We start from the raw sequence: 12,662 nt of genomic DNA, 5'->3' as shown, positions 1-12,662 counted from the left end.
TCAAATAAGGCAAATAACTATGAAGTTCTCTAATCTACGTATATCCCATTAGTTTACAAGTATTAAATAATATAGATTTTTTTTAGATTATTTTTTAAGATACTTATATATTTAATTGTGTGACAATTTTTTATTAAATAATTAATAAATTATCCATAATTTTTCAGAATCAACCTAAAAAACATATATCATCACTCTTTGTCGGTTTTCCTTCCTTTATTTTAGGCTAAGGTGCAAAGCATGTGTTTTGGTGGATCCAAGAAAATGTACATTTCACTTTTATAAAACCCAAAACCTTTAATTTAATCAAAACATACAGACAGGAAAGGTGACCACAATGTATAAATAAGGTGGCATTTAGTATAAAACTTCCCACCATGCACAAGTTCACATTATAGCCATTGATTTTTTATTTTTATAGAAGATATAGTAAAGGCGATGTTTAGTATAGACGGTAAAATAAATGGGAGTTAGTTAAAATATTATAAATACAATTATAGGACATACATAGTCAACGGTTTTTTTTATTGACGTGATATATAAGTCATCATCTATTTATTAAAATAATCAAATAAAAATATTAATAATTATTAAATTAAATAAACTTATAATTTTTTAAATAATTAAATAAAATTAATTCAGGATTTGTTTTCTTTTCCCTCATCATCCCCTACTCTATGAAATTCATGCAAAGCTAAAAACAAAATCCAGAGACAAAAACATCATTATAACCAATTACAACAACTACAAATCTAAAATGAAGCCGCTAATATCCTTCAATAACACATAAACATAAAATCCACTTAAAGAAAGAGGCATACATTAAACCCCCAAACCAAAAACTTAATTACCTTTCAATTCAACAAGATCTATCATTATACAACAATGTTTTTCGGTTTCCCTGTTTTTCTATTTATTATTTTAGGTTTCCTTCAAACTTTTAATAATGATGCACGTAGCTTCACTGATTTTTCTCTTTTGAATTTCACCTGTAAAAGTTAGGATTAATATTATTAAGGATTTTGTAGAAAGAAATTAGGGAAAGGAAAAAAGAAAGAAAAAAAATCCTCATTTGATTTGATTTAATTATTTTATAAAAAAAACTGAATTTATTTTTATTAATTTTTTATCACATAAATGGTGATTCAAATGTCATGTCATTAGAAAATAATGACGGTGCATGTCAACTTCATCGTATTTAAATGGATACATGTGACTAAGAATTAACAATGAAGAAATATAAATGAGATAAAAACAAAAGTCTACTCAATATAATATAACAAAACAATGGCTATAAAGTCAACTTGTGCATGGTGGACAAGTTTTACACTTAACTATATTAAATGTCACCTATAAATAATAGGAGCTTCCTTTTTTATCCCCAAGATTATTACGGAAGTACACTTTCAAATAAAACACAACTTTGATGTAGTTCAAAAATATATACTTTCCAACAAAAATACTAGTATTGTTCTTAATTTCGTCTAAACTTTCCTATATGCGTGTGATTTTCTTTTTTTACAAATGTGGCTGAAAAAAGAATTCTCAAAATTAGGTTGGATTGGTTGAGTTAGGAATTGGACATGTGTCCAATGTGATTCACTATGAAAACTGTCTTGATAGACAACTGGTGAGGGAAATCGGAAAATCAGACAAAATTAGCAGTCTAAGCAATTACGTAATTGGACCGGTTTTTCATTTTTGCACTTTCTTGGTCAATAATTTTTTGTTTTTGAAAAATCTCAAAAAACATATAGGCCTCATTAATGGTGGGCCTCACTAAATTGTCACAAAATTGAGATTATTTGGAGTGCAAGCTCTCTCTTTTATATGCACTCCCCCCCATCTTGATTATAAATATAAATAATTTACTTCACATTTATTAAGAAATTTAGTTTCTTTTTACAAAATATTAAAAAATGTAGTTGAATTATATGTACATTTTCAAAAGTGTACTTTCATGATAACTTCTTTCATAAAGATAAAGGAGTTACTAAATAATAACTTACATGTAAATTGGATAATATTTTTAAGATATATTTGTTTATAAGTGTAAAAGTGAGTTATATTTGTTTGTACTTTCAAACCAAAAATTAAATATTTGTTGTATATTTGAGATTAGAGGAAATATATATACTATTTAGATTAAAATGAGCAGTTTTTTTAACTCCTATAAATCCAAATCTAAAGTTTATAAGACTTCATGAGATATACAAAAATGTTATATGAACACGAAAATTTAATATAAATAAGAGATATGTATTGCATTTATATTTATGATATATACAAGAAGAGAGAGTTGTGGAGGCTACGGGGAGTATATATATATACAATAAATACAATGGTGTTATTTATGTTAAATTTGTGTTCGTATCATATAAACATTTTGTGAGCCGACTCAATTATTGTCATAGTTCACGATTTAATATTAATTTTATTAAAAGTTATATTTTGAAAAATCTTTAACTAAATGATTGAAATTAAATTAAGACTAAAAGTTTATAAACATAAGTGATTAATTTATTATTAAAAAATTGAAAGACTAATTTTATATTTTTCGTGTAACTTAGATGACAATACGATATATTTTGTCTAATAAGTATATTAACGACGTGTTTGCAAGAAAAATTCACAAAATTAACAATTTTAATAAACGTGAGATTTTAATTATTAGTTCATCCAAGACATAAAAGAATTGTTTCTCGAAAAAAATAATAAATTTTTTTTGTCAATTTTTAAAAAAATAATAATAATTTTTTTTGAAAAAATAAATCTATAGACTTACTAAATCTACGAAAATTTAAGGGCTTTTTAATTATGAAATTTTTTACTCCTTCTGATGCCAATAATTATTGAGCTTGTCAAATTGACAGCTCTACTTACTACTAACCAACCATATTGTATGATAATTAAGATATTTAATATTTATTGAGCACGGCTAAAATATGATTAACTAAATATTTTAAATATAATTTCTTAAACATGAAAGCAATTGTATGGTTGATGTGTGTTTTTTATTGAGTTTTTATTTTGTAAAAATAATTTTTTTTTAATATCCGATTTTTAAACTATGAATAAATAATTTAAAAAAAAATAAATCTTAAAAAATAATCAAATTTTAACCAATTTTGAAAAAAAATCAATTTTAAAATTGAATTTTTTCAAAACCGGCTGCTTAATTAGAAATCGGTTATTTAACCATAACCAATTTTACAATTGGTTTTATAACCGGTTTTAAACAAATAATGAATTTGGTTATAAATCTAAATTCATATATTGGTTTTAAAATTGATATGGTTTGATTTTTTTAAAAACCAACCATGTACAGCCCTAACTATATATAGTACTCACCCTACCTCGCACCCCCACTAGTATAAATATATTATTTATTTATTATATTAGTATTAATTTTAATTAATTGTTTTCTTTTTATGTTTTAGTATCTATTGATATCATTTGACTACTACAATATTTATAATCGAAAGATAAACGTTTGTAAACTTTTTGATAATATGAAAACGTTTAAAATTTTAAACTGGATGCACGCACGTGGAGGGCTGGGGGCCAGAGTGTGCTGCTCATACGTAGTGACAGGCTGTCAAGGTGTGGTAAGCGGTCACCCCAAATTCCAAATGACATCTCAGTTGGAGTTATAATGACTCGGTTTTGATTTGGATTTTCAGAAAAAATAAATCCGAATTAATAAAAATATAATTGATCTGGTTTTATTTATTTATTTATTTTATTTTATAAATTTACTTAAAATAATTTTTTTAATCCAAATACTATATTAATAATATATAAATTACAATAAAAAATATAATATATAATTAAAAAAACTATATTAATAAATATATACTTTTTAAAAATATAAAAATTTAGTTTGAATTTTAAATAATCTATTTTCAATGATATAAAATTAATAATTAAATTAATAGTTATTGAATTTGATTGATTTAATTTAGATTAAAAAACTGACTAATTTAATTAGTTTAGTTTAAAGTGACTGATTTGATTTTTCTACCACTATCTTTCCTAATTTTCATCAATATCTACCATGCAGCTGTTCATTTCAAACAAATACATACTTTACGAACACCAATTCCTTTCGATTACAATTTATTAATGATAATCACATTTTTTATATTTCATTTTCTCTCAATTTCTCTTTATTTACCACATCACCAATTATATTCCATTATTCCTTACTTTTTTTTCTTCACCTTTTTCTTTTATATCTTTTCCTATTATAAAGAAGATTCTTTTTCTTTATTTGAAATTCAATCTCCACCGTTTCAAATGTTCTAAATACATTGTTTAGTAATGCTCTTGCTAAAAGTATATAAAAATTAAAATTAATAGACTAATGTAATATCTAATACTAACATGATAAAAAAGATAAATATTAAAATTTATATATATACCATTTGGTTCAATTTTAAATATTGGATTCAAAATATGTGATTTGAACAGTTTTTATTAAAGAGGATCTAAACAATTTAAATAATATTATATTTTATACGATTTTTAATTTTTTATCGATTTGCAAGTTTTTTTCATCAATTTGGATGTGAACACCCTTTACTCTCATAGATTAAATAATTAAATACCTTGTTTGAAAATATTAAAACAATAGTCTTAATACTTGTAAAAGAAAATATTTTAATTGTTAGCAAGACTCTAAGACTAATTTTTAATTTGACCGTAAAGATGCATTATGCAATCTGAGTTCAGATTCTCTTCCAAGGAGTTGGGGGCAGAGAAACACCCATTGATTAAGAAGTATTACTTTCACTAGCAAAAGAAATGTTAACAATGAGATTTTTAAAATTTTATTTTTTGTTTAATTTTTTTTCCTTTAGTATAGTTTACACTAGAAATTCATATTTAATTTATAGATTTTGTTTGTTTTTATATCTAATTGAACTTTAAAATTACTAACATCAATGCAGTTGTATTTGCATACTACTTATTAATTTACTTACTAGTTATGGATTAAATTAATTAGGGACCAAATTGTGACTCTAAACTCAATATCTTTCCTATTTTCAAAGTTGGAAACAAGAATTAAGAAAGTTCACTCTCTCAAAAATATCAAAAGCTGGTAAAATGAAGTTTTCATTAGCTATTAAAACAAAGATTTATTAAACTAAAGTCTAAATGCATTCCCTTCCCAAGTAATGCAAAAAACAGAAAGTGAAAAATCAAGTATAGACTTCAACAACGGTTGTGGGGCCCACCATATGGCACCTTATAACTTTGTTAGATTCATAGAAACACACCAACATGGCCCATCATCACTCATATGTTTTTATTACTTTGTCTTCTATGATTCACAAATTATATTCCATTTTTTTATAATAATTAGTAACTAAATCATCTATCTTCTAAGGAAAAAAAAACGTTTTTATTACTTGTTTTGGTTCTTCTCTTCTTAGAAGAATCATATATATAACTGTTCAATTCCCTCATAATTTTCTTTTAGAACAAGCTGGCCTATTGCCACCCCTCATAATTGCTATTTGCAGAAGTAAGATCAACATGTGGTAGCAGTAAATTTCAGGTACCCCACTTTCATGTCTTGGATTCTGAGCAAAGATAACAACACACTTTGATCTTTCTTTTGTTTATTGATATATTGATATATAGCCTTCATAATAATAGAATTTTCTTTTCTCTTCATTCATAGCCAACATTAATACTCATCTTGGTTGAGTCCTTTTCTTTCAACACTTCATCTGTTTTTTAAGTCTTACCACTTTGTGCATTAATGTTTCCACAACTACCCCTTTATGAACAACTCAAAATGAGGTAGTCAGTTTTAGCTTCTTTGCAAGTCATTCTTATATTATTACTATTTGTAAAGAAAAAATGTTTAAAATGTTAGAATCATGACTTAGAGATATGTGTGGAGGAGACTTGTATATTCTGTAGTCAGTAGAGTAGATCAGAGAGTAGCTCAATTGTTAAGAAATCCAAAAAAAGTTATTAATAATTTTTCTATAGATATGATTTATGATAGAATTTTATGGCGTCGTCTGATTCATGTACTCAAGTTGACACAATAGGATAAGAATTTGTTGTTGTTATTGTTGTTGTTTGGTCTTAGTTTCTAGTTTTCAACTATCTTAATGGCTCCTCCCTTTCATTTATTTAGGACAGGTTTTCCATTTGGATTCTTTACATGTGCTAGTTGGTGTTGCTCCTCTTTGAAGCATTGTTAATAGAAGTTAGTTTGTGATGGGGTTTCATGACTTGGTTGTGCTATTTTGTTATGCTTGGTATGTCTTTTATGTAAGTAGTTGTTGCAGTGCTCAGTTACAATCTTCTCAGACACAAGTTCTATTCCAGTTGCAAAAACACTTAGAATATCCAACACAATTGGAAATATGGAAAGATCATTGGAAAGAACTTTGTTTTATCTCTTCTACACAAGTCAACATCACATGCAAGGACAATTTTGTCACAGAGCTAACTATCTTTGGTGATAAAGAAAAAAAAGGTAGAGATTTTGATGGTTTTGCTATTCCATATCAAACACTATCACAAAGCTTCTCAATGGACTCATTGGTTGCCACTCTTGCAAGGTTAACTAGCTTGAGAGTTCTTAATCTTGTTTCTCTGGGAATTTGGGGACCACTACCTGATAGAATTCATAGACTATTTTCACTTGAACATTTGGATTTGAGTTCAAATTTTCTTTATGGATCAATCCCTCCAAAAATTTCTACTATGGTCAACCTTCAAACACTTAGATTAAGTGATAACTTCTTCAATGGTACTATTCCAAACTTGTTCAATTCATCAAATACTCTCACATTTCTCAGTTTGAAGAATAATAAGTTGAATGGTCCATTTCCATTTTCAATCCTTAGTATCAAAACATTGATTAACATTGACATGTCAAGCAATAAAATATCAGGTAGCCTGCAAGATTTTACTGGTTTGAGTATCTTGGAACAATTAGATTTAAGAGAAAATGAATTAGATTCTTCACTACCTTCAATGCCTAAAGGGTTGATAAGTCTTTTCCTCAACAAAAACTCTTTCTCAGGTCAAATTCCAAAACACTATGGTCAACTAAATAGTCTTCAGAAGCTTGATATTTCCTTCAATGCACTAACAGGCATTGCTTTTTCTGAACTTTTTTCTTTGCCTAACATAAGTTACTTGAATTTGGGATCAAACATGTTGAGTGGACCACTCCAAAATCATGTTAAATGTGGCCACAATCTTAGTTTTGTTGATATATCAAACAATAGGTTAGTAGGAGATTTGCCTTCTTCTCTAAGAAATGTGTCGGAAAATCAAGTTGTTGTTAAGAGTGATGGAAACTGTTTATCTGGGAGTAGTGTGCATCATCAGCATGCAGTATCTTATTGCACAGAGGCTAATGGAAAGAAGAAACCGTACCGAGTTGGAGTTTTCGTCGGTGTCATTGTTGGAATTCTTGTTGTCATTGTGGTTTTGGGTTTATGCATTGTTGTGACTTGTAAAAAGTATTACTCCAAGGGGATTTCTGAGCAGCACCTGTTGCATAAAGCAGTTCAAGATAGCTACTCAGCAGGGTTTTCTTCTGAGCTTATTGCAAATGCAAGTAGGTTCTCTTTGTTCATGAAATGATGATAAATTATGAGTACCCTACTAAATTGAAGGACATGGACGTTGACAAAAGTTTTGTTTTTTTGGTTACTAATTTCAGGATATGTTTCTGAAGCTGTCAAATTAGGCAGAGAAGATCTTCCATCGTGTCGATCGTATTCATTGGAAGAGCTACGGGACGCCACAAATAATTTTGACAGTTCTAGTTTTCTTGGTGAAAATATATATGGCAAGGTAGTATCTAAATTTTAAACATCACTATTTTCTAAAGATAAATGAATGTGACAGTTGAGTTTAATGTTTGAAAACAAACAATAGGGTTTAAAAACAAGTCTGTAACCACAAACTAGACTGCAACATTAAGATTTTTAATGTTTCTGATGCTGCTACAGTTGAGGCTATATCAGTCACATTTGACTACATGACACGGGCACAATTTAAAAACATTAAGATTTTTAGTGTTTCTTATGCTAGTACAAAATTGAGGTTATATCAGTCATATTTGACTATGTGTGTCTCGACCGCGATTTAAAACCTCAGCAAACACTATACTTTTTCTTATCACACATGAAAAGAAAATGTTCATGAAAATTTCTCACTGATATTGCAGTTGTACCAAGGAAAATTAGAGAGCGGGATACCAGTTGTAATAAGGTGCATACCTTTGTCGAAAAAGTACTCGATTCGGAATTTCAAACTAAGGCTGGATTTGCTTGCAAAGCTTCGCCACCCGCATTTGGTATCCCTCTTGGGGCATTGCATTGATGGAATTTTAGTAGAGCGTATCGACTCAAAAGTCTTTCTCATTTATGAATGTGTGTCAAATGGGAGTTTCCAGACTTATCTCTCAGGTAAAGGTCTAATGTTTCTTTTTAAGGTTTTAAATTGCGGTTGTAGTTAAGTTGCATTCCTTAATATATTGTGAGAAAATGTGGACAAATGCAGCTAATGCAAAACTGTTTATATTGTGCATTAAATTTAAGTGTGTCCATATTGTATGATCAGGAGATAGTTCTGGCAAGATTTTCAATTGGTCGGAGCGATTGTCGGTTCTAATCAGTGTTGCTAAGGCTGTTCACTTCTTACACACTGGAATGATACCTGGTTTCTTCAAAAATAGACTTAAGATCAACAATGTTTTGCTTAATGAAAATTGGATGGCAAAGTTGAGTGACTATGGATTGTCTATTATCTCAGAAGAAACTGATGAAAGTGGGGTATGGTTTCTTTCCTTCTTTTTTTTCCAACTTTTCTTTGTATTGGCGGTTTACCTTTTTTATCTTCATCAATGTTTATCTAACTTGTCTTTTGGTTTGTAGGTAAAAGGAGAAAGCCCTAATTCATGGTAAGGTTTCTTGTATAGATCCTAGGGTTTTGTTTCTTCTTCTTTTCAACTTACTCCTTTCAAAATGAATTATAAGCAAATCCTATTTCATGTTTTTTGGAATGAAATATAAGTAAATGATAATTATTTTTCTCCCATTTAGCGATAGTATCTCTAAAATACCATTTATTTAATTAAATTTTTTGTATTTATGATGAATTAGTTTATTATTCGTGGAGGATAATTTAGACATTAGTTATTTTTTTAATTGAGATAACATAGATTAGATGTAAATAACTGCCTTAATAACCGTTAATTAGTTAATGTTTGCGTATAATTTATTTCGGAGGGAGTATTACTCAACATTCTTTTGTACACAACAAATGTGACTGCTTTTGATACATTTAGCAATCATCAGTAGTTGATAAGTTATTGTGGATCCTACCTTAAGGTTGTCAACATGTGTGATTTCAGGCAAATGAAAAGGTCAGAGGATGATATTTATAGCTTTGGATTCATATTACTTGAGGCACTTGTTGGACCTTCAATGTCTTCTAGAAGAGAAGCAACTGTGCTAAATGCAATGGTATACATAAAAATTGTTCAGATTACTTGATACATTTGATCTTCCAATTACAGAAAAACAAGTTTGCAAGTTACTTCAATTTTCACTTTTTAAGACTAAGATAGTTAATTTAGCATACTCTAATTTACAGGCTTCTTTCAATAGTCAGGATGAGTGGAAACAAATAGTGGACCCAGTTGTGCAAGCTACTTGCTGTAAAGAATCTCTATCTGTTGTAATTGCTATAACTAACAAGTGTATTTCTACCGAGTCATGGAGTCGACCGTCGATCGAAGATGTCCTTTGGAACTTGCAGTATGCTTCTCAAGTCCAGACAACAGCTGAAGGAGAAAAGAGAATCTGATACTCCCACTGCATCCCGTGACAATCATTTCTGATTTTTTGCTTCAAGCTGCTTCAAAAGATGCTAATGTTTCAATGTTTCATCTTTTGAAATACTTAAAAGGGAAGAAATGTTTTGGCTGTATGCTCCAATTCAGTCAACTTTCATCAATCAAGCCTTTTGATTTGTATAGCATATTATACTATATATATTATATAGTATAAATGTTGGTCCTCTCTAAAGTCTCAAATGTTGGTCTTCGTTAACAAGTTCATGCCTTCTAACCAAAGATTGTTTCAGTTAGGATTCAAATTCAAATTCTCTTTGTCAATTTGTTTTTAACTGAACCTCATTAACTATTTGATACCAACTACTTCATTAAACTAAATTGATTGAGTGACAATACTTAAATTATTTGTTGAAACAAATAGCTTTATTCAAATCAAATTTGCTTCCCTAAGCACATGCTACTTACTTAACTCTATTTATTCACCACAATAGCAATTTTCCACAAACATTGACAAGAACAAGAAAATATACACACGCAGACACACACATAATGATACAAACAAAGTACAAAAGGAAAACAACATTTAAATGCCTTGTTCCATCATTGCTCTGATCCTCATTGGAAGACCATAAAGCCTTATAAACCCAACAACACCAGCATGATATATATCTCTCCCCTCTCAAATGAAGAAATATCTTCCCTATTACAAACTATAAGGACTCTTCCGACCTGTCACAGAAGCACAACCTTTATACAGTTTCAAACTCACCGATCTTGTTGTAGTCTCCGAGATCTTCTCCATGAACGCACCCATCCACTTGCGAAGTGGATCGAACCACCTTCCAACATACACTAATTCTGCGTATTTAAGTGATAATGAGTCTTTGAGCTGAAGTGTTTCTTGATCAAGTGTTAAACACTCTAAGTCCCTTGCTGCAATGAAGAGAATGGTGTCTCCTGGAGTTTCATATACTCCCCGGCTTTCATGCCTACATTGCGGTCTTCAACTAAGTCCACATGGCCTATTCCGTGCCTTCCACCTATCTCATTCAGCTCAACAACCAAATTTCCCGGAGAAAGTCTCTTCCCGTTCAACGAAACTGGAATGCCTGACTCAAAACCGATCTCCACATATCTACAACAGATTTTTCAAGTAGTGACAGGAAATGAGAAACAACTAAAGCTATAAATAAGTTTTGTAGTTGTAGTTGCTGTCATGTTTGTGGTCACGTCACAATCCTTGCTATTACGAAGAATCATGATCAAATGTAGTTGATGTAGCCTTTTCTAAAACATGGCCGTAAATAAAGTCATTGACAAAATAATTCTATCATGAATGCAATGCCTATGAACACAACTAGTTAAAAGTACATGATAAGCTATGAGGCACAAATACTGACACGGACACAAGACACGACACTGACATCTTGACATCGGTAATAATTTGAGAAAATGAATTAATTGAATGTAATTAAGGTCTTGGTGTTGTACACGTGTGGACTCCAAGACACAAGTTCGATTAGAGTGTCGCGGCTAGCCTGCTACAAAGATGATAAGTAAAGGAGATTTTGTTATTAAGAACATGCTTACTCTGGTTGATTTGGAGCATCCTCAGGGTCAACAGTCAAGTCAACATGTACATATCTTTTTTAGGTTCATTTGCTGGGTCTTCCAAAACATCACCCTTCAGTGTCACAAATTGGAAGTTTCTAAGAGAAACAACACTATGCCAACTAGATTTAGAGCTACAATTAAGATAACTTGTATCAATTCACTAGGTATCAATACATGTTTATGTATAATACTAGTAAAGATCCAGTGCAAGATAACACAAATGTTGGAAAAATTGGAAAAATTGGCAGCCAAAAGAGATGTGAAATTTCGCAACATGTTATTAACGGAAGAACGAAGATGGTTGGATATGACTCAGTTAGTAATAAGTGGACAGGTTGTTATAATTCAGGGGTAATCTTGTAAACTAGACCGTAGTATTTAAACACAAATTGTATAATGTAAACCCTAAACTTGAATCATAATAGAAAGGTATTATAGTCACTTCGTAGCCGAAAACCTAACACAATTGGTCAATTTTCGTCATTAAAATCAAATATTATGTATTCACTGTTTACATTTTTTTTCGTATCATTTATCTTTTAAATTGGGGTTGTTGTTCCAACAAAGACGTTTATTAGATAGATAAATAGATATGATTGATATGCCCAATAATGATTGTCATTATGATTCTTCCAGTCATGCCAGCCAACCAGCCACTTTCACAAACTCCGGTCATCAAAATTAGTTGTTTTACTTAATCAACAATTAGTTATTTTATTATAACTTGATGTAATTGAATTGTTAGTTATAACCAATAATTAGTTTATCAAATGTGGATCAAAGACTTTTATATAAAAGGGCAAGATTTGACAATTCAATGTGAATTTTGTTGTTGTTGAAATTAATAAGATGTATATTCAGTATTTTCTTTGTTTAGATTTCTAATAACTTCAAGTTGAGTTTACACTTTATCAATCAAATGGTTTAGCTAAACAATTAATATCATCTTGAGGTTTGGTGGCAACACCAACACTTGTTCCAAAACATGCAGTCATGCAAAAGAAAAAACCATCAGAAAACATCCACAAAAACACAAATCATAAGAAGAAAAAAAGACTCAAATTCAAACAATGGATCTAAATGCATGCATGCATGCTTGTGAATTTTTGAAACCCACCTGTTTGAATGATGAAGGGTTCACTTTGCAGAACTGGTGATGCAGCAGGTGATCTACAACCATAAAATCATAGTTAAGAGTTAGGGG

General features: G+C 29.7%; 1 protein-coding gene across 6 annotated transcripts; it reads left to right on the top strand.

Moving 5' to 3' along the window:
* Positions 1-5,285: 5,285 nt before the first annotated feature.
* LOC101499175 (probable inactive leucine-rich repeat receptor-like protein kinase At3g03770) lies at positions 5,286-10,245 on the top strand. 6 transcript variants are annotated; one of them, XM_004500603.4, is made up of 8 exons: positions 5,286-5,563; positions 6,158-7,597; positions 7,703-7,836; positions 8,213-8,453; positions 8,608-8,819; positions 8,922-8,947; positions 9,401-9,512; positions 9,657-9,800. In XM_004500603.4, the coding sequence occupies exons 2-8, from the start codon at positions 6,241-6,243 to the stop codon at positions 9,663-9,665; spliced, it is 2,091 nt and encodes a 696-aa protein (XP_004500660.1). In that variant the 5' UTR covers positions 5,286-5,563; positions 6,158-6,240; the 3' UTR covers positions 9,666-9,800. The 6 variants fall into 6 exon arrangements, with proteins under 6 accessions (XP_004500660.1, XP_004500658.1, XP_004500657.1 ...); XM_004500601.4 differs by having other exon boundaries at positions 5,289-5,563; positions 6,163-7,597; positions 9,643-10,245; XM_004500600.4 differs by having other exon boundaries at positions 5,289-5,563; positions 9,643-10,245.
* Positions 10,246-12,662: the final 2,417 nt, after the last annotated feature.

This window comes from Cicer arietinum, chromosome 5 (genome assembly GCF_000331145.2).
Source record: "Cicer arietinum cultivar CDC Frontier isolate Library 1 chromosome 5, Cicar.CDCFrontier_v2.0, whole genome shotgun sequence".
Taxonomy (NCBI): domain Eukaryota; kingdom Viridiplantae; phylum Streptophyta; class Magnoliopsida; order Fabales; family Fabaceae; genus Cicer; species Cicer arietinum.
Note: the sequence above shows the minus strand (reverse complement) of the source record. Positions and strands in the feature narration are given on the sequence as shown.